Source organism: Aotus nancymaae, unplaced genomic scaffold (assembly GCF_030222135.1).
Source record: "Aotus nancymaae isolate 86718 unplaced genomic scaffold, 86718_ANA_hifiasm-v0.15.2.pri h1tg000089l, whole genome shotgun sequence".
Classification (NCBI taxonomy): domain Eukaryota; kingdom Metazoa; phylum Chordata; class Mammalia; order Primates; family Aotidae; genus Aotus; species Aotus nancymaae.
The window spans coordinates 21508723-21530518 of NW_026988504.1; the positions used below are offsets into that span (position 1 = coordinate 21508723).

General features: G+C 55.7%; 1 protein-coding gene across 5 annotated transcripts in view; it reads left to right on the forward strand.

Moving 5' to 3' along the window:
* The window catches only part of ARHGAP27 (Rho GTPase activating protein 27), a 33162-nt gene extending 14948 nt beyond the window's left edge, over positions 1 to 18214 (forward strand). For 2 of the 5 annotated variants that reach the window (XM_064369243.1, XM_064369246.1), the window contains exons 2-17: positions 6802 to 7209; positions 7549 to 7731; positions 7950 to 8030; positions 8103 to 8186; positions 8296 to 8361; positions 8532 to 8599; positions 8920 to 9010; positions 9794 to 9898; positions 14212 to 14310; positions 15101 to 15227; positions 15353 to 15475; positions 15555 to 15653; positions 15850 to 15927; positions 16017 to 16151; positions 16285 to 16390; positions 16504 to 18214. In XM_064369243.1, coding sequence (XP_064225313.1) covers positions 6802 to 7209; positions 7549 to 7731; positions 7950 to 8030; positions 8103 to 8186; positions 8296 to 8361; positions 8532 to 8599; positions 8920 to 9010; positions 9794 to 9898; positions 14212 to 14310; positions 15101 to 15227; positions 15353 to 15475; positions 15555 to 15653; positions 15850 to 15927; positions 16017 to 16151; positions 16285 to 16390; positions 16504 to 16681 — 2031 coding nt within the window. In that variant the 3' untranslated portion in view covers positions 16682 to 18214. Of the gene's footprint in view, positions 1 to 2725; positions 3119 to 6801; positions 7210 to 7548; positions 7732 to 7949; positions 8031 to 8102; positions 8187 to 8295; positions 8362 to 8531; positions 8600 to 8919; positions 9011 to 9793; positions 9899 to 14211; positions 14311 to 15100; positions 15228 to 15352; positions 15476 to 15554; positions 15654 to 15849; positions 15928 to 16016; positions 16152 to 16284; positions 16391 to 16503 lie in introns of those variants that run through there. The other 3 variants (XM_064369244.1, XM_064369245.1, XM_021673698.2) reach the window with 3 other exon arrangements.
* The last annotated feature ends 3582 nt before the right edge of the window (positions 18215 to 21796 follow it).

A 21796-nucleotide genomic window follows, 5' to 3' on the forward strand; every position in this document is an offset into this window, starting at 1 on the left:
CTACTCTTTTTCCCTTTGAATGAACGGAAGCTTCTGCCCCCAACCCAGGAAAAAAGTCTCACCTGAAACCGTTACATTTGGAATCTCACCCCACATTCATGCAATAAGATGACATTGAGCCAGCCAGGCTGCTCACGCCTCTAATCCCAGCACTCTAGGAGACCGAGGTGGGCAGATTGCTTGAGGTCGGAAGTTCCAGACCAGCCTGGCCAACATGATGAAACCTCATCTCTACTAAAAATACAAAAATTAGCTGGGCATGGTGGTAGACACCTGTAATCCCAGCTACTCAGGAGGCTGAGGCAGGAGAATCACTTGAACCTGGGAGGCAGAGATTGCAGTGAGCTGAGATCGAGCCACTGCACTCCAGTCTAGGTGACAGAGTGAGACTCCATATCAGAAAAAAAAAAAGGAAAGATTATACTGAGCCATAGCGCCTCACCGGCGGTACAGTCAAATCACCCGAGGAGTCTTAAAATTAAACGCTTTGCCCAGGCCCCAGCCCAAACCACTTCCATCAGAATCTCAGAGGGCTGAGTTCCCCTAAACCTACTGAGGCCTGAGGTCCAGGACCCTGCGGGTCACCCCCAGCTCCCTTGATCCTGCCCCTGGACATGTAACTCTGGGCCGGGCCAGGATGTGTAAAGGGAGACCCAGTATCTGTCCTGGAGGCCATGTGATCAGGGGAGGGACCTGTTGTGTGGACACGATTGAGCTCCGTGAGGCGAAGATCACCATTCCTTCCGGCTCTCCCTCCACCTGGCCTGGATGGCACAGAGCAGACTCACTGAGTCAACAAAGGACACCATGTCCCCTTGCCAGCCCCCGAGCCAGTTCCTGAGCTAAGTCCTTCTTTAGAGGTGTTTACTTTGCCTCTAACCCCAGAGGACTGGGTCTTCCTAGTGCACCTGCTCCTGCCCCAGCACTTCCTGTGAGGGTTTGGGAGGGAAGAGCAAGGTCAGGCGGGGAGAGGATGGGTGCTGTGCAGCTGGTTTGTTCTAGAACCTCTCCTGACCCTCCCCCTGTGCCTCTCAGAGGTGTGAGGGTGTGGCGGAGGGAGGTAGACCCCACAGGGGAGTCACTGTGGTCATCACCTCCTCTTGCTGGGGGAAGGGAAGCCCAGACAGGGCCTGAGAGCCAACCAAGAACAGGCAGGAACTGTGTGGGTTTCCTCAGTCCCTATAGTTTGGGGCAGGATCCCCCGGGACATCCCCATCATGGGGGCCCAGCTTCCTACTGGGTAAGAGAAGCAGGTGAGATGCCAGGTGAGCTGCTGGCTGCACATTCTGCAGTCCCAGCCCTGACACTCCTGGCCCCTCCCACAGGGAGTCCCTGCCCGCCCTCCCGTTCTACCTTCAGGGCAGTGCTGAGGGCCTGGATTCCACACCTGTCCTCCTCTCTCTGCTCCCCACCCAACTTCTCCCTGGTGGCTCAGAGTTTCTGGCCTCTCTGGAATTTAAAGGCTCTTCTTGTCTCTGGGACCTGGTTGCATATCCCTTGGTGACTTGTCATAGTCATCTGCATGTGTGTGGTGTGAGTGTGTGTGTGTGTGTGTGTGTGTGAGTTCGCATCCCTGCCTCAGGGTGGGGACAGTGAAATGGGTCAGGTGTGTGACAAGCATGCGGCCTCCAGGCTTCTGTGATTCCTGCTGCCCTCCACCCTGGCAGGGAGGAGGGGATTAGCCCACCCCTGGGGTCTGGGCTTCTGAGTCAGGCCCAGGGGATGGGGCAGTGGTAGGAGAGCTCAGTGGGCAGAGCAGGGCATGGGGCCCAGTCTTGCTCCCAGTGTGATCTCTCCAAGTGTCTCATGCCCCACATTCACACCGTACCTGACTGTGCTTGGGGTCCTTGTCCCCAGCCCACAGTAGGTACAGGAGAGGAGGAGCTGAGGGACATGGCAGGGGAGAAAAGAGAGCCAGGGTGGGGGCTGGAGGAGGAAGAATGGGCATAGGGTGGCGGGGGGGAGTCAGAGCCTGACCTGGAAGGGAGGTGGCCTTCAGCAGGCGGGGGCTGGTGGGCTTGGTGCTGCCTGGCTCTTAAGCCTGGGGATGAAGCAATTCTAAGGGAAGAGAGAAGAGATGGGCCCCCGGGCTCAGAGGAGGCGCTGGAGCTTCTCACTCAGGGCTGCGTACAATGTGCGTGGCTGGGGTCTGACACCCCCGCATGAGGGGGTGAAGGGAAGAGAGGCCAGGAAGAAGATCTAACCTTCCTCCTAGAAGAAGCTGGTGCCTGGCCCTCTTCTCTGGGTCCTTGGAGACCAGGGGACAGGCACGGGCACACTTGTACACGTATGTGGACACGCAGGTGGGAGTGGGTGGATGTGGGCACGCAGGCACGGGAGGGCACATGCATCTTGGTGACCAAGTCTGGAGGAGACAGACCCAGGTGGTCAGGCGGCCAGATCGTGGGGTGGTCAGAATCCTTCCTGTCCTCCTTGGGGCTGGCGCAGCCCAGAAGCCAGCTCCCTCTGATATCACATCGGCCCAGACCCCTTCCTCTTTGGGAACCCTTCCCCTCCCCCCCACTAGCTTCCTCTTTCCCATCACGTCCTCCCTGGGCCTGGAGGGAGTAGATTACCACTCATTGTCCTGTTTCCGCCCCAGGAGCTACTCCAGGCCAGCCAGGCCCCCAGCACTCAGCGCTTCCTCTGCCCGCCCTGTCTGTTCCTGGCGCCCGTCCCCGACAGGCCCCGCCGTGATTCTCTCTGTGCATCCCGCACTACGGCTGCATCTGGGGGGTGATCTTCCCCTGTGCAGCCCACACCATGGCTGTGTCTGAGCCTGGGATGCAACTCACAGGTCATTAGAGCACTGAGTGGGGCAGCCAGCGGTGTTTCTAGAAGCATAAAAATACCCCCAACCTGAGGCCCCTCCACCCCACCCGCCTGACTCAGACAGCACTTCCGCTGCCCTGACAGGAAATGGGCTGGAGTCTCAGCCTCCTGCCATCTCGAGGCAACTTCTTGTTTCCCTCTTGCCCTGTGCCAGCACTGGGATAGTGTCCCTGGGCTCCACCCCCAAAACCTTCCCAGGGCTCTGTCCTGACGGCTCAGAAGGGCCAGGATGGTGGACATGATCGCCAAAGTGACCAGGAGGCAGAGTCGAGCCTTGCGAGCACAGGTAGGGGATGCTGGGGTCAAGGGGTGCCGGGTGAGCTGGGGCTCAGAGCAGTGAGCCTCCTGGAAGTTGGGGTTCATCCTTCCTTTTCTCTTTCCTTCTCAGAGGCCCTGCCCGTCCAAGAAGTGGCAAGAGCGGCAGGACTGCCGCCTGCTTGTGGACAGGGAGGGAATTGGAGACAAGGGGTGAACCTCTGCAAGGAAGTGCCAGGGTGCCGGGCAGCTGGGGCCTGAGCGCCGGGGCCTTGTGGCTCCTCCTCCGGCCTGCGGTGGGAAGGCCACTTCTTGTCTCTAGGATGTGACTCGAGAGCCATTGGTTCCATAATCGGGCCCCTGCTTACGAGCTGCCTCTCTGGGTCTTGTCTGGGCCCCCATGAGCAGGAGCAAGGAGGAGGGTAGGGGTGGCAGGCACTGCTGTAAGTCCTTGAAGGCCAGAGGATGTGGAGGGCGTGACCACACCTGCCCCAAGAGCTGGTGAGAACCCAGCTGAGGCTCTGCCTGGAGAGGAGCGCATCTCTAGCTCAGCAATGCGGGGCTCTGTGGCGAATTCTAGAGTTTGAAGGGACCTGAAGGACGTTGCAGTTCAACGCCCACCGTAGCGCTGTCACTTCCCTAACCGGGAGTGGACTCTGCTCAGTCACCTCCAGCGAGGGCCCCTCTACCTCCAGAGGCAGCCTGTGTGTCTGGGAGACCCAGTCCCCAGAATGCTTCCTTCAAAGGAGCACTGCTCTGCCCCCGAAGCGTGATGCCACGTCTTCTCTTCCTTGTGACAGCTCTGTCATGCTGGGGACCTAAACTTCTACCTCCTGAATCTCCTCTGTCCCCGCTGGGGATAGTCCTTTGTGTGAGGACCCCTCAGCCTCACTGGCCTGGGACTCCTCATGGACTCAGAGCCGTGGCCCCCAGCCTGCCAAGTAGAAATTCCTGCTCCATCCACTCTTCCACCCCTGGTGGGGCCTTTCAACCCCTGCCCCGGTGGGTTCAGCTGGGAGGATGGGAGGTGTGTCCAGTTCCTCTGCCTTCCTCTTGCCGCTGCTCCCATCCGGCCCTCCCCAGGAGTCTCCTGGTTTCAACCCTCCTCTTCAGAAAGTTCAAGCTCATTCCAGGCTCTCCTGTAGCGTCAGGCGTGTTTGTTGCTGAAGTTTGGCATGGGTTAGACTTGTGTACTCAAGCAGTAAGTGTTTGTAGCAGAGCTGCTGTGTGCTTCAGGGTGTTGGCCCAGCTGCTGTGGGGCAAATGGAATCAGCTACATTATCCTTAGTCTTGCTCTCCAGAAAATCTCGCCTTTTGGGGCACAGAAGGTGGGCAGATGGCTGGACAACTGGCTGTGCAGCACGGCAGAACGCCATTGGGCCCTAACAGAGAAGTGAGCAGAGAGCCAGCAGGTTTGACCTCTCCCTGGAGAGTCTTCTCAGCTGAGCACCACGGGAGAGCAGGGCTTGGGTAGGCAGAGAACCAGAGGAGGGAGTTCCAGGCTGAGGGAATGGCTGGAGCAAAGGCATGAAGGTGGGAGGATGCCTTTTGTGGTGAGGGCTGGTGAGAGGCCTGTTGCGCTTGGACTACAGGTTGCCACATGAGGGCTGTGGTGCCCTCTACTAAAGGAGAAGTGGGGTGGAGGGTCCCCTTTCAGTCACATGGGAGCCTGGAGGAAGTGGAGAGCAGCAAAGAACTGATGGACTGCGATCCCCAGCTCTACCAGCCCCCGGGCACCTGGGGATCACCACCCTGTCTAAAACTGTACCATTCTCTTCTTTGATGGTGTTTTCATTTCTTGCTTAGCAGTGACCAGCACTGACATGTTGTCCATGTTGTCATCCCCGACATTGACACACAGGTGCACTTGAGCGCCGGCCCGGTGGGGGAGGGATTAGTGTCCCTTTGTTCACTGCTGTATTCCCTGTGCCTCCAACCATGCCTGGCACAGAGCAGGTGATGAATCTGTGTTGGGTGCGTGAATGTTCTTCTTTCCTTCTCTTTGTTGGTTTGGTTTGCTTTGCTTTTTTAGCATCAATTTGATGAAAAATGAATGTGTTTTTTTGTTTTGTTTGTTCAGGCATCTGACTAAGGCTCAGGGAGAGGCCACCTTGAACAGGTGCTTCCTCTTTCGAGGAGTTTACAGCTTAGTGATGGTGTCACAGTCAGCAGAGGAACTTCTGTGATTTTTTAAAAAGTTTTGTAGTAGAAAATGTTGAGTTTGCAGAAAAGCTCAAAGAAAACAAAACAAAAACAAATAAACCCCTATAATCACAGTGCTCAGAGGGGGACCTTTGGTAGCATTCTGGAAGGTTTCCAAAAATACAAAATCGAAATTTGGAAATCCGCTTTCCCCTTGAAGCGTTGTGTATGCTTAGAAAATAGTACTAATCCCCGAATGCCGTGCCGCTGCCTGGGGTCTGAGAATGTAGTCATCTGTCCCTCTGCAGGGCTGGGGGTGCTGGGCTGAATGTGGAGGCACAGGGACAAGGGAATCTTGGGAAAAGGCTGGAACCTGGCACCTGAACTGAGTCCTGAAGAAGGAATCAGAGTCAACCAGGCAAAAAAGGGGAGGAGGCAGGCCTGGGCAGGTCACAGATGAGCCTCCGCCTGGAGGAAATGCAGCAGGGAGGGTGGGGATCACCCCCGAGTACACAGTGGTGCTACTGGAGCTTAAAGTTCAAGGCAAGGGGCAAGGAGTGGCAGGAAATAATAGTGGAAGTGCGGGCCGGTGAGGGACTGTCTCTTGGGTCTGGTTAAGGGCTTACTTAGACTTTGCCCTGCAACTAGCAGGGAGCTCTGAGGTGTGAATCAGGAGAGCCTCTGTTCTGGAAGACTTAAGCATGGCCAGGTTTATATTCTATGTGATTGAACCCCCAGCTGCCCTCGCTGTCCTTTGGGGTGGGGGAAAATGATTCATGTCTCTTCGCCCCTCCGTTCTCCAGCCCATTTGGCCATCCTCTCTCCCTCTCTTGTCTGGAATTGAATCTCACACCTGCAAACTTCACCTTGGAAAGTTCAGTTCCCAAATCCAGACATGGTACTGATTCCAATCCTAGAGTTTTCTGGGCTGGCAGGGAGGTGGGGTGGGAGTTCTCAGTGGGGCTGGAAGAATGCAGCATGGCCTTGAATGGGCACCACAAATGGGCACGCCCCAGGCAACTTCTCAGTTCCTACCCAACCTCTGACTTGCCTCTGTGAGAACTGGGTTATCGATGTTTTATTGTGGTTGATAAATCTAATTAATGGAATTGACCCACCCATCTGGGGCACTAAAAACGTTACAAAGCACTTTCAATAACATTTCCTCATTCACTCTTCACTACAATTTCTGAAATGGGCAGAGCAGACATTTCACACCCAGGAAACTGAGGCAGAGAAGTAGTGTGACTTTCTGAAGGTTACCCAAGGGGCTAATGCTCAGTGAGAGGCCACTTTGAACAGGTGCTTCCCCTTTCAAGGAGTTTACAGCTTAGTGACGGTGTCATAGACAGCACAGGAACTTCTGACTTTTTTTTACGTCTTTTGTTTTTTCTTTTGGAACTTCTGATTTTTAAAAAGCTTTATTGTACAAAATTTTGAGGCTGCAGGAAAGCTTAAAGAAAACAAAACAAAACAAAAACAAATAAACCCCTATAATCGCACTGCCCAGATGGGACCTCCGTTAGCATTTTGGAAGGCTTCTGAAAACACAAAGGTTTTCTCCTCCCGCAGGTGGACGACCCCCCGGAGCCCGTGTACGCGAACATAGAAAGGCAGCCCCGGGCCACTTCGCCGGGCGCCTCAGCGGCCCCTCTTCCCAGCCCGGTGTGGGAGACGCACACGGACGCGGGCACCGGGCGCCCCTACTACTACAACCCGGACACAGGCGTTACCACCTGGGAGTCGCCCTTTGAGGCTGCCGAGGGCGCTGCCAGCCCAGCCACCTCCCCTGCCTCAGTGGGCAGCCACGTGAGCTTCGAGACCGAGTGGGGCCAGTACTGGGATGAGGAGAGCCGCAGGGTGTTCTTCTACAACCCGCTGACGGGCGAGACGGCCTGGGAAGACGAGGCCGAAGACGAGCCCGAGGAGGAGCTGGAGATGCAGCCGGGCCTGAGCCCTGGCAGCCCTAGGAACCCACGGGTGAGGGGCGGGGCTGGAGTGGGCGGGGCTACCCCCTGGACGCCTCTGACCCCGCCTCCTGCTCCCAGAGGCCCCGGGACACACCGGTGAGGGGCGGGACTTGGTGGGCGGGGCTACTTCTGAATACCTGTGACCTCGTCTCTTGCTCCCACAGACCCAGGGACCAGAGAATAAGGAGCGGGACCTGGGTGGGCGGGGCTACCTCTGCCTCTGACCCCTCCTCCTGCTCCCACAGCCTCAGGGACCAGAGGGCAAGGGGGTGTGTCTGGTCCAAAAGGGCAGGGCCAGCAGGAAGTATTGGCACTCAGAGCCTCTGACTCCATCTTCTGCTCCCCGCAGCCCCCCACCCCCGAGACTGACTACCCCGAGTCGCTGACCAGTTACCCTGAGGAGGACTATTCTCCCGTGGGCTCCTTCAGTGAGCCCGGCCCCACTTCTCCCTTGTCCACACCTCCCGGCTGGTCATGTCACGTTAGCCAGGACAAGCAGACGGTCTACACCAACCACTTCACCCAGGAGCAGGTAGGGACAACGGGGAGATGGACCTGAACAGCCTCGGAGTCCTTCCTCACTAATAGCTCGCCTTAGTGCTCTAAACTGCAGCGCAAACCAGCCAAATGCAGTCGCCTGCACCTCCCCCTCCAGAGTCCCTGGTGCTGTCTTGGAACCTGGTTAGAGGGAACCTTTTCCTTCCCTCTCATGAGCCAGGCTGGGAGCCCTGACAGTTCCTCTCCCCACAGTGGGTGAGGCTGGAGGACCCCCATGGGAAGCCATACTTCTACAACCCAGAGGACTCCTCCGTTCGATGGGAGCTTCCCCAGGTAACAACCTGGGGAAAGGGGGGTGCTGGGGAGAGAGGAAGGGATCACATATGACTGTGTCTTTCTCCCCAGGTCCCTGTCCCTGCCCCTCGAAGCATCCATAAATCCAGCCAGGACAGTGACACCCCAGCCCAGTCCAGCCCTCCAGAGGAGAAGGTAGGGGAGGAGGCATTCAGGTCCTGGTGGGACCACCGCAGAAGCAGTTGGGGGCTTCTGGAGGTCCTGAGAGGAAGAACTGGGTGGAATATATCTGTCTCCCCCATAGGTCCCAGCAGAGTCGGATGAGGTTGGGAACTGGGAGGAAATCTCTCCTGCCACAGCTGCTGTGAGGGTAGGCATCACCGCCCCCATCCCCCACCCCCAGCCAGGTGGTGGGGCTGATAAGGGGGGTTCAGTGGAGACAGGCCCAGACCATAAAAAGTGACAGCTGAGCAGGACACCAGCGTCTGCTCCCCATAGCTCACCCCTTAATTACCCACTCTTTCCCCTTCTCTCTCTTAGACCAAGACCTTGGAGAAGGCAGGGGTGCTCCATCGCACCAAGACGGCAGACAAGGGAAAGCGGCTCCGGTGAGAGCCTGTCTATACCCAGGCTGGGGCAGGGTGGGCCCTGGTGATGATGTTCACTGAGTACTTCCTGTATGCCAGGCTCTTACTAATCCTCACATCAACTTTGTGAGTGGTCCTCTGTGGACACTGAGGCACTGCAAGATAAAGCGACTTGCTCGAGGTCCCGTGGCTGCTAGGTGTTAGAGTCGGGATTCCGGCCCTCATAGTGGGGCGCCCCAGCCTGTGTTCCTAAGCTCTGGCTTGTTCCTGGGGTGGGAGGAGGCCCTCAGGCCAGGATCAAATCTAAGTCCTGCCACCCCCACTTCCCCACCCCCCACTAGGAAGAAGCACTGGAGTGCCTCCTGGACGGTGTTGGAGGGTGGCGTCCTGACATTCTTCAAGGACTCAAAGACCTCGGCTGCAGGCGGCCTGGTGAGGCCGGGTCCCCAAGGCAGGGACCATCCCGTCTTCTCTTTTTTTTTTTTTGAGATAGAGTCTCACTCTGTCACCCAGGCTGGAATGCAGTGGTGTGATCTCAGCTCACTGCAACCTCTGCCTCCTGAGTTCTCCTGCCTCAGCTTCTCGAGTAGCTGGGACTACAGGCATGTGCCACCATGCCTGGCTAGTATTTGTATTTTTAGCAGAGACAAGATTTCACTATGTTGGCCAGGCTGGTCCTGGACTCCTGACCTCAGGTGAGACCACCCACCTTGGCCTCCCAAAGTGCTGGGATTACAGGCATGAGCCACTGTGCCCAGCCCATATCTGCTCTATTTAATCTGGCTAGGAGATGACCAGGTCTGAGAGAGTGGTCCATGAGTTAGAGGAGCTGGGCCTTGGCAGGGAAGGGGTGATGCTGGCAGTTTCACTCCAAGACAAGCAGTTTCAGCCCCTGGGAGATGGGGAACAGTCTTGAGGGTGGCCAGCTCCAGCCTGGAGGGCAGGGAGGCTGGGGGCGGATGCACCTGCTTGCGGGTATGCAGGCTGTGCTCTTTTCCTGTCCTCCCTGGGAGGGTGAGCAGCAGTGGACATGACAGCCAGCAGGCTCTGTAGTTAAGAAGCATCAGGGTCTCTGGGTCCAGGAACCCTTGGGGCTGTTTCCCCCAGAGTTGTTTACTGGCCATGCCAGTGACCCCATCCTATTCCTAGAGCCAGAGTGCCACAGCAGACACATCTGAGCCAAGGGCTACTGTGACCTTCCTTCTCCTCCCACAGAGGCAGCCTTCCAAGTTTTCCACCCCTGAGTACACAGTGGAGCTGAGGGGGGCCTCTCTCTCCTGGGCCCCCAAAGACAAATCCAGTAAGAAGAATGTGCTTGAGGTGAGTGGTGGGGGTGGGGAGAAGGAGGGAAGGGGCTTAGTGATGCCTGCCAGCCCTCTGATAACCATCTGGAAATGACCTGGAGCTTTTTGACCCTTAATTCCCTATGAGCCAACACTGAGTGCAGCTTTTGGCTGTATTAATAGAGGTAGGAATCCAGAGCTAGAGAGGTGACATTGATGCAGTTGTGGGCAGTGCTCTGGGACCCTTACTATAGGCAAGCCCCAAGAAGGAGGACCTGGGAAGAATTGGGGCTGCCATTCTCGGGGCTCAAGGCCAACACTGCCCCCCTCCCCCCAGGGGACCTGTCCTGTGTTTCTAGCGTCACAGATTCTGCAGTTCCCTCTCCAGAAGCTGAGTTAATAATAATCCTTGCCCTGGAGGATGGTGAGGAGTAAGGCCTCTGGGAGAGGAAATTCTCATGCGTGGAATGGCAGCCCTCAACCCAGCCTGAGAGAGACAGGAGGCTCCCTATCCCTGGCTGCTTACTGTGACAGGCCTGGTTGGGAAACCTCTTTCTCCCTAGGTCCCCTTCCCTGCCCCTGAGCCAGAGCCCCATTTCCAACTGGACTACATCCCCAGTGAATAAACTGGGACAGTGGGCAAGACTACCAGGCTACCCCCACAAGAAGGGAGAGAAGACCCAGAAGTGTCCTCCCAGTGCCACAGCCTTCACCATCCACGTGTTGTCTGGTTTTTAAACTACTTTTGCCCTGACCTCAGTCCCTAGAAGGTTTGAGGCAGATCACAACAGAAACACATGTGGTGAACTGGCAAATTCACTGAAAAGCCAGGACCATGAAAAACAAGTTAGAGATGGGGCTCAAGATGGAGAGGAATTGGGGGGCAGACGATGTACGGGTGCTAAGGTGGTTGCTAAAGAAAACTTAGCTCCGACTTTCCTGCTGGGTAAGGTGAAAAGAGAAGGCCTATCAGGTGCATGTCTTTTTGTCGTTGAAAAGCTAATAAAACCCACCCAGATGTTGAGGGAATCAAAGCTTTTTCCTAACCCTTCACTCTTAAATTTATTGCGTGTAGCTCCATGAACATGGGATCTAGAAGGACGAGGCAGGTACTCTGCAAAACAGCTCCAGGGAGGTTTAATTCAGGATCTGGGCTGCTTCAGGCAGCTTTATTATGATGAAGGCCAACAGCATGACCTCGTGTCCGAGCCCAGAAAAAGCAGTTCTGCACAGAACCTGAGTGTGTAGTTTCCTGGTTATTCACCAAGCTCCAGTCAGTTCTAGAACCAGGATCTCTACAAAGTGAAGTTGGAAAACTGGTTTCATCTCACGAGCCACTCTGATGAGTAGATCTGGAGTCTTCTGAGGTTTTATTTTTGGTTTTGTTTTTAGAGACAGGGTCTTGCTCTGTTGCCCAGGCTGAAGTGCAGCAGTGCGGTCATAGCTCACTGAGGCCGCAAGTCCCTGGGCTCAACCGATCCTCCCACCTAAGGCTTCCTTCTGAGAAGCTAGGACTATAGGCGTGTTCCATCATATCTGGCTAGTTTTAGTTTCTATGGAGATGGGGTCTGTGTTGCCTGGGTTGGTCTCAAGCTCATAGCCTTAAGTTATCCTCCAGTCTCAGCCTCCCAAAGTGTTGGGATTACAGGCATGAGCCACTGTGCCCAGCCTGGAGCCTCCTTGAGAAGAATTCTGAAGCCTTCTCTGGGCTTGACAGGGTAGAGTTCTGTGATCAACTCACAATATCTGCCATGGTATTAAATTGAGGAGAGACATCACTTTTATTATTATTATTATTATTTGAGATGGAGTCTTGCTCTGTCACCCAGGCTGGAGTGCAGTGGTGCAATCTCAGCTTACTGCAACTCCGCCTCCTGGGTTCAAGCTATTCTTCTGCCTCAGTCTCCCGAGTAGCTGGGACTACAGGTGCCTGCCAGCATGCCTGGCTAATTTCTTTGTATTTAGTAAAGATGGGGTTTCACCATGTTGGCCAGGCTGGTCTCAAACTCCTGGCCTCAGATGATCTACCCACCTTGGCCTCCCAAAGTGCTGAGATTACAGGTGTGAGCCACCATGCCCAGCCTGAGACATCACCTTTGCTAGGCATGTTTCTCCCCTGACTTTGAGGGATAGGATATCCTTCAAACAGTTCTCGATGAAGGTCATCTCTGATGGGCTTTTGATGAAAGTTTCAGAATAGGATTTTCTGGGTTGTCTTTGCTGACAAGGACTGGAAGGCAGGTGCTGTTCAGGCCAGTGGGAAGGTGGGCAAGCCTGAGTGGAAATCACCAGCCCCTGCCTCCTGGTTGACTGCTGGCCATCCTCCCTCTGTGCAGGGCAGCCTGTAGGCAACTCCAGGGTTTTCCTCAAGAGATAGCCCCAAATTTTATATCACTGAGGATGGATGGCTTTGTTGGGTCCAGGAAATTTTCAAAGCAGGTCTTCCTAGTCACCCCAAAGTCACAGAAAACTTCCACAACAGTACTCCAAGAGCTGCTAGCATTTGCCTGTGTATTCAACAGGATAAATGTTTTGTTTGTTCTTACAGATAGGGTCTGACTGTGTTGCCCAGGCTGGAGTGCAGTGGCTTAATTGTAGCTCATTGCAGCTTCCAATTCCTGGGCTCAAGTGATGCTCCCGCTTCAGCCTCCTGAGTAGTTGGAACTACAGGTGCACACCAGCATGCCTGGCTAATTTTTAAAACTTTTTTTTAGAGATAGGGTCTCACTATATTGCCCAGGCTTGAACTCCTGGTCTCAGGGACTCCTCCCACCTTACCCTCCCAAAGCACTAGGATTACAGGGATGAGCTGTTACACCTGGCTGGGGGTGACTATTTTGTGAAATACATTGCTGTGTAATGATACACTTTGCCTTCTACATGAAAATTGCAAATATGAACTGATTATGTTTTGAGAGAGCTGCCAACAATCATGGCTGTGGTTTTAGAAGTGCTGTCAAGCCATTCTCTGGGATAATCGAGCAGGGCTCTTGTCTGCTTTGATTAGGGTGAGGCTGTGTTATCTGCCCTTGGAGGTTCTCTAGCCTTTGTAGGGGAAGGCTAGGGGGTGGGATATGCCACTTTTTCTTTCTTTCTTTCTTTCTTTTTTAAGAAGTTTAAATAGTCTTCAAGTCAAGTTTAAAAGGACAGCCAAAGACAGTCCATGCTGATTCTAGAAGTTGTTCCCTGGTGTCTGAGACAGTTTCTGCTGTCTCTGATTCTTGCTGAACCGAAAGGGCAGGGTTGGTGTGAGCTGCAGCAGCCAAACATTCACATTAACCTGGAACACTGGGTCCTCAGAGCCAGAGGCAGATGAGAGATCCATCTAAGCTGTCATCCAACTCAGAAAGGACTCTGAGCATCAGTCCTGCAGTGGCAAGTTTCCCTCTGGCATTTTGTTTAATTTATGCTTCATGATGAAGTGGGCTATCAGATGTGTTGCCCAGGCTGGAATGTGGGAGGTGGTAGTTACTCCTGGCTGCAGAAGGTGGGACAATGCTTCTGGGTCCTCAGTGTGTGTATGGGGAGGGACAAGAGGAAATCTTGCTTTCTCTGGAATCAGCCATGATCTGCTTTCAAATCCTCTCTCCTTATATTCACTGTTGTGTCTAGTAGACAGAGGTCTCACATAGGAAGTTTCTTTTTTTTCTTTTTTTTGAGATAGAGTCTTGCTCTCTTGCCTAGGCTGAAGTGCAATGGTGCAGTGGCACGATCTCAGCTCACTTGCAATCTCTGCTCCCGGGTTCAAGCAATTCTCCTGCCTCAGCCTCCCAAGTAGCTGGGATTACAGGCGCCCACCACCAAGCCCAGCTAATTTTTGTATTTTTAGTAGAGACAGGGTTTCACCATGTTGGCCAGGCTGGTTTCAAACCCCTGACCTTAAGTGATCCGCCTGCCTCAGCCTCCCAAAGTACTGGGATTCCAGGCGTGAGCCACCACACCCGGCCTCACATAGGAAGTTTCTTTCACCTAGTTTGCAGGCCAGTGCTCTGCATGAGGCCTGCCATGTTCTGTGGCTTGCAGGGAGGCAGGCTGGGGGAGGGAAAGTATACCAGACAATTGAGCCCTGCAGCTCTGCGCTCGTCACTGACTAGCTGTGTGCCCATGAGGAAGCAGCTAAAACTCGCTGAGCCTGTTTGCTCATCTGTAATACAGAGATGCAGTCACCCACTGCTTTAAGTGATGCAGAAAACCCAAAACTTGGCTGGGATAAGGCCCTTGCCCCGTTAAGCTCTGAGTGCCTGGGGGCAAAAAACAGGTCACCTCTATCTCTGTACCTACCCCCAACTGGGGCCCCTCCAGGGCAGACCCAGGGTACCAGAGATGACCCAGTGACATGTGTCCCTCCAGCTGCGGAGCCGAGATGGCTCAGAGTACCTGATCCAGCACGACTCAGAGGCCATCATCAGCACCTGGCACAAGGCCATTGCCCAGGGCATCCAGGAGCTGGTAAGCAGAGCCTGGGGCCGCTAGGGGCGATGGGGAGAGGGTGGCCATTATGCAAATACAGTCCCCCACTCAGGCTGGGATGGCAGGGTAGGCTGCTGAGGAAACTGCCTTCCTAAGTCTGTGAATCCAGCCCTGGGGTTGGCCCTACAGGAGGACTCTCCAGGTGAGGGCAGGGGAACATTCTAGACGAATTTCCCATTTCACAGGAGGCAGGAGGCCAAATATACACTCTGCAAGCCAACCAATGGCAGACTGAAGCTAGCAGATAAAATTTTGAAGGATTGATTTCAATAGTCAACCATTTTTTTAAGGTTCAAAATACCAATTGCATAAGTAGAGGACAGGACGGGGCTCCTCTCACAACTATTGACCTGGAAATGACCTGGGGCTTTTTGACACTTAATTCCCTATGAGCCAACACCGAGTGCAGTTTTGGCTGTATTAATAGAGGTAGGACTCCAGAGCCAGAGAGGTGATGTTGGTGCAGTTGTGGGCAGTGGTCCGGCCACAGCTGGAGGTACTGGGACAGAACTGGGAGCCACATATTGAGGAATGCTGACCTAGTTAGAGGAGCTGAGGAAAATGAGGTCTCTGCACCTTAAGGGCTCCATGCAGCTAAGGGAAGTGAATGTTCTCAGGCTCACTGGTGGAGGTGAGGGGAGTTAACCCGGTTAGGGGGAGAGGACTCTTCGCTGAGGGTCTCAAGGCCACGCCTTTTGGGAGGGCATTTCGCGTCCCTTGCCCCATCCTGGAAGGACCCGCAGCTGGCTCAAGGCCCCGCCTCTCTGAGGCTGCGGGAATCCAGTCCGCAGAGCTGCCCCCTGAGGAGGAGAGCGAGAGCAGCAGCGTGGACTTCGGGTCGAGTGAGCGCCTGGGAAGCTGGCAGGAGAAAGAGGAAGACGCGCGGCCGAGTGCAGGTGTGCGCAAGGCGGGATGGACTGGGGGCTCCCAGGAGGCCTCTCCCGGGGGTGACCACAGCTGGGACCTGCCCGGCCTACCCCGGCGCCGCCTCCTGACTCAGTCCTGTTCTCCCCCGCCGCAGCCGCGCCCGCCCTGGGCCCCGGGGGTCTGGAGAGCGACTTGAGCAAGGTCCGGCACAAGCTCCGCAAATTCCTCCAGAGGCGGCCCACACTGCAGTCGCTGCGGGAGAAGGGCTACATCAAAGGTACCCGAGGCCTGCGGGGAACGGGGACCGGGGACGGGGCGGCGCAGGCCGGGCGGGCGCTGACGAGCCTCTGCCCTAGACCAGGTGTTCGGCTGCGCGCTGGCCGCGCTGTGTGAGCGTGAGAGGAGCCGAGTGCCGCGCTTCGTGCAGCAATGCATCCGCGCCGTCGAGGCCCGCGGTACGTGCGCTGCGGGGGTGAGGGAGGCAGGCATTGGGGTGCTCGCTGGCCTCCCGCCAGGACCGCAAGCTGGAGACCCCTAGATGGCCACCAGGTCCGGGGGAAAGAACGGGAAGCCCCGAGTGGGATTCATAGTAGTGGCCCGTATCCCCACCCTACCCCTCGAACCCGGGGTCAGCGCCTCCCTCTGCCCCAGGTCTGGACATCGACGGGCTGTACCGCATCAGTGGAAACCTGGCCACCATCCAGAAGCTGCGCTATAAAGTGGACCACGGTGAGGCCCGTGCCCATTCCCCTGCCCCAGTGCCTGAAGGCTCGAGGGGTACTGACCTCCTTCGGCCCCTTTCCCTTCCTCCGCCACAGATGAGCGCCTCGACTTGGAAGACGGGCGCTGGGAGGACGTCCACGTTATCACCGGTGCCCTGAAGCTCTTCTTTCGGGAGCTGCCCGAGCCCCTCTTCCCTTTCTCGCACTTCCGCCAGTTCATTGCGGCCATCAGTGAGCACCTGGGGCAGGTGGGGCGGGTGGGGTAGGCGCGCGGCAGGCCACCCCTTTGGCAGGCTCCCCTTGCCTGGCCGACACCCCCTATCTCCCCGTCCGACTCCCTCCCTCCGACCCTTCGCTCAACCAGAGTTGCAGGACCAGGCCCAGCGCAGCCGCTGTGTACGCGACCTGGTGCGCTCGCTGCCCGCCCCCAACCACGACACGCTGCGGCTGCTCTTCCAGCACCTCTGCCGGTGAGCTGGGCGGGCTGCGCGGGAAGAGGGAGGCAGGTCCAGGCTGGAGCACCCCCTCAACCCCCGCGTATCCCAGCAGTTCCAAGCCCTGATCCCACTCACCCTCGCCGCAGGGTGATCGAGCACGGCGAGCAGAACCGCATGTCGGTTCAGAGCGTGGCCATTGTGTTCGGGCCCACGCTGCTGCGGCCCGAGGTGGAAGAGACCAGCATGCCCATGACCATGGTCTTCCAGAACCAGGTGGTGGAGCTCATTCTGCAGCAGTGCAACGACATCTTCCCGCCGCACTGACGGCAGGCCTGGGCCTGGGGCAGCGGCCGCAGTCCTGCCACACCAGCTGGGCGGCGGAGGCCGTGCAGCCGGGCCTCCTTCTCTCTGGGACCCTCCGCCAGCGCACAGCCGCAGGCCGATGTGACTTCTGTACCCTCGATTCTGAGGGTACGGTGACCCCTAGTGGGCACTTCGCAAAATGTGATTTACACCCCACCCCCGGCCCCGCCCCGCACGTCCTGTTTTGGGATTAATTAGGTTTTTTTCTCTGTGGCATCGCGCCTACTGTGCGTGTGCGATAGCGTGTGTGGGGTGACAGTTTGTTTCCTGGAATGGTGGGTGCTGGGAGGAGGAGCTTGGTGAGGGGCTTCCTGGCTGCCTCTGGTGGTCCACCTCTGGTGGAGGCCTTCGCAGAGACCCTGTGGGTCCTGGCCCCGTGCTGGCACTGTGCCAGTTATGGGGCAGCTGTGACCACTTCCCCACTGTGGAAACAGGACAGACCTAGCCTCCAGCGGGCGGCTGAACCTGCCCTTCTCAGGCCTCAGGGATGACCTCCCGCCTGGGCCTCTCAGGCTGGCTGTGGGCCAATTTCATCTGCTTTCCCGTTGGGGGTCCTGGGCCTCTGCTGCCCCTGACCCACTGGTGTTCTGCACAAGGCTTCATCCTGTTCACCACGTGCACACCTGGCGTCCTTGCTCGACATGGCCAGTTCCACACACAATCCCGTTTTTACAGACGGGGACACTGAGGCCTGCAGCAACAATGTGGCTTGCTCAGGGCCCAGTGAGTGATCTCATTCCCCAGAAAAGGCTCCTCCCACACCAGAGCACAGCCTGGATAAGGGGGAAAATCAGTCCTTTCAGCTACCACCCCTCCAACCTTTGGGCCTATGCCAGAACTAAACTGGGTATGTTCCCTCTGGACCTGAGGAGGCCCCTGAAGGCAAAAAAGGACCTTGCCCCAGCTGTCCTGTCCTGGGGGAAGGGGACAGAGCCCTACCTAGCAGGAGCTCCCAGCCCCTCTTGACACTCTGACAGTCAGATATGCCCATGTGTGGCCCACTTTGCCATGACGAGCTGGGCAGGCCTGCAGGGTGTGGGGAAGGTGGACACGACCTCAAAAAAAGGAAGCATGAACCCCACGGGACAGCAGGCCCCTTCCCTCCTCAGACACAAGCCACCTCAGCTTGCGGCTCTTGGCCCCCAGCCCCACCCACCCACCTGTTCATTTATGCAACAGACAAAGACAGCTGATATTTATTGGAATTTGCATCATGCCAAGCATTTTGCCTGGATTATCCCATTTGTTTCTCACAGCCAGTATTTATTGTCTGCTCTTCTGTGCCAGGCACTGTGCTCTGGGCAGGGGCACATCGAGGGCCGCCCGCCCTGGTGGAGCTTATGGTCTGACGGGTGAGGCTGACCCAAGCCCACCCCATTGCCAGCAGGGCCAGGGCAAGAGTACACACACGGAGGCCTCATACCATATGTCTAAATATTTAAAAGTTTTCAATCAAGCTAACAACTGTTAAATAAAATATGTTCTATTCTCCTACTTTGACAAATGTGCTTTGATAATGACCTGGCAGGCCAGGTTCTAATTTAAACTTCTTTGATTTTTCCAAGTTCCATGCCCAAATGTGGTGGCAGGAGAAGAGCGGGCCCTGGGCTCAGCCTTCCCCCTCGTCTTCCCACCCGCAGAGCCCTCCTCCCCCAAGCAGAGGCTCTCAGGCACATACATGGACACTGTAGTCCATGTGTGCAAACTGCCCATACCCCCTGCAGCCAGCTGCCGCTTGGCGACCCCACTTGGGGATGTCGTCCACCCTTGAGGGAGTGTGCCTGGAGCTATTTGGGCAAGGCATGCTGGGGCCGCAAGTGTCAGAAGCATGGTCTAAAGGGAGGATCCAGGCTTCAAGAGAGGCCCCCAGATTCCTCCTCCTGTGAGGAGAGCCACAGACACGGGTCTGGACTGGAGCCTTCTCCAGCAGAGGACCCATGGCAGGGACCACTCTCATTTGAGTCCGAGGTGAAACTAGACAGACGGACACCAGCTAATTACTTGGTTACCGCATTTGTTCAAGAGCTGGAAGAAGCGTAGGGTGCTCGGAAGGTGTGTCACGGGGTGTGAGTGTTGCCCAGGGACCCGAGACGCCTCTGCAGAAGCCACATTTGAGAGAAGCAGTAAAGAATGAAGAGGAGTTGAGCAGGCGAGGGGGTAAGGGAAGGGTGCTGGTTGGTGGCAGTGGCACGTGCCAAGGCTATGGGGCAGGAACACTTGTGGGGAGAACAAAATCTGAGAGAAGAGCATTGTGACAGGGCCCAGAAAGCCAGGGGGCATGGGTGTCAGGTGAGGCTGGAGAGCTGTAAGGGACAGAGCCTGTGGGGCCTTAGGGATCACCTGAGTAGGGGGCCTGTGCCAAGTACATTGGGGCCCCAGGACAAGGAGCCAAAACACAGGGAGCTCCCCACCTCCTTCATCACCCCAGGCTTCTGACCCTGCCAAGTCCTCAGAGGGCAAATAATATAGCAGTAGGCAGAGAGGTCCTAGAATTACCACATTTTTTCCTCAAGGAGGAGTGTCAGAAATTACCCACCACCAAGGAGGAGACCTCTAGAGAGAACGTCGTAAATCACCTGCAGTCACATGGCAGGCTGGTGGCAGAGCCTGGCCCAGAGCTTCATTTGCACAGTCTGGGGACTTACCGTGTCCCCCACCAGAAGCCCAAGGCTCAGTCACGCAGCCCCAGCCCTGAGCATACGAATGGTGACCACTGTGGGTGCGCATCGAATAGGTTAGGACCGAATTGGCTTGTGTTCAGAAATACAAGGATATGTAGAAATGTCTTCCCTCTTGAAGCTCCGTCTAGCCGGGGGAGAGATATAAAAAGGAGCGACAGTGGCACAGCTGATAAGGGCTGCCGCGGGGATCTCTCCCCAAGCCACTGCCTCTCAGCAGACGCCCTTGAGTCCTCCTGCAGCCTACGGTCTGCCCCTGAAGCTACTCTCAGAAAGGCCATGGTGCCCACTCGGTCGCCCAATCCTGTGCGAATGAACACGTGGACTGCCTGCTGCCCTCCTTGAGACACACTGTTCCTTCGCCTGCAGCAACATGGGGTTTTCATTTCCTTTTCTTTCTTTCTTTCTTTTTTTTTTGTTGTTTGGTTGGTTGATTTTTTGGGGTTTTTGTTTGTTTGTTTGTTTGTGGTTCTTTTTTTGAAACAGTTTTTTTCTCTTGTCGCCCAGGCTGGAGTGCAGTGGTGCAATATCAGCTCACTGCAACCTCCACCTCCTGGGTTCAAGCAATTCTCCTGCCTCAGCCTCCTGAGTAGCTGGGATTACAAGTGCCTGCCACCACATCCAGCTAATTTTTTGTATTTTTAGTAGAGATGGGATTTCACCATGTTGGTCAGGCTGGTCTTGAACTCCTGACCTCAAGTGATCCACCCACCTTGGCCTCCCAAAGTGCTGGGATTATAGGCGTGAACCACCACGCCCCACCCTTTTCTTTTCTTTTTTCTTTTTTTGAGACAAGGTCTTACTCTGCTGCCCAGGCTGGAGTGCAGTGGTGCAATTATAGCTCACTGTGGCCTCAACCTCCCAGGCTGAAGCCATCTTCTTGCCTCAGCCTCCCGAGCAGCTGGGACTATAGGCACACGCCACCATGCCTGACTAATTTTTGACTTTGTAGAGATGAGATCTCACTATGTTACCCAGGCTGGTCTCAAACTCCTGGCCTCTAGCGATCCTCCTGCCTCAGCCTCCCAAAGCACTGGGATTACAGTATGAGCCACTGTGCCTGGCTTACATGAGTCTCTACCACCCCACTCCTCCTTTCCTCAGCTCTCTGTGTGCTCTGCTTGCCCTGTAAATGGTGATGCCCCACTCCCAGATTGTGCCCTGAGCCCAGTGCTCTCTGCCTTCCACCATCCCTCAACCATTCCACCCTGCAGACAGCTACCAAGCCTGCACCCGTGTCCCCCAAATCTCTAGCACCAGCGTGAAGTGCCCTCTCCTAAGTCCCATGTGCAAAATCTACCTGCTTAAGACACACTTACATGTGGATAACTGCCAGACACTGGACATGCAACCCATCTGCAACAAAGCTCAAAGCAGCCCTGCTCCCTGTCTCTGAGCATGGCACCTCCAGTCCCCAGAGTCCCAATCTTCTACTCCTAAATATGTCCCATCTTCCCTTGGTCTCCCTTATCTGGATGATCGCAGTGGCCTCTGAATGGGCGTCTCCCCTCCCCATTCGATCCTCCACCCAGCAGTCACCTCTCCCACCTCTGTACACCAGCTGTGCCTGCGCCTGCTACCCCGGTACGCTCCAGGCTGCTGCTTGCTTCGATAGCTTTGGGCCAACAGTTCCACTGCCTCCTTCCCTTTCCCCTGGCCAGTTCCTCCTCCTCCAAGCCTCAGCTCACACCTGCCCCCCACACCCTCCTCAGCTCTCCCGGTGTATCTCTCTCGTCACACTTAGCTCACTGGATACACTTGCGCCTCCATGGCCAGGTCTCCCCACTGGGCTGTGGGCTGGCACAAGTTGGCAAGGTTCATCCAGGTTGTAGCCGCATCATTACTTTTTCTTATTATTTTATTTACTATTTTATTTTATTTATTTTTGAGGCAGAGTCTCACTCTGCCACCCAGGCTGGAGTGTAGTGGCTCAATCTTGGTTCACTGCAACCTATACCTCCCTGGCTCAAGCAATCTTTCCATCTCAGCCTCCCAAGTAGCTGGGACTACAAGCCTGCACCACCACACCTGGCTGACTTTTGTACTGTTTGTAGAGACAAGGTCTTACCATGTTATCCAGGCTGGCCCTGAACTTCTCCCACCTCCGCCTCTCAACGTGCTATGATTTGAGGCGTGGGCCACCACACCCGGCCCTCATTCTTTTTTATTGTCAAATAACATTCCATTTATGGATACGTCACATTTTGTTTATCCACGTGTCAACTGATGCACATTTGAGTTGTTTCCACTTTTTGGCTAATATGAATAACGCTGCCATGAACACTCACGGGTTTTTTTGTGGACATAGCATCTCAGCCATTGCTACCGTAAAAAATTACCATAGACTGGGTGGCTAAAACAGCAGAGATTGATTTCTCACAGTTCCGGAGGCTGGAAT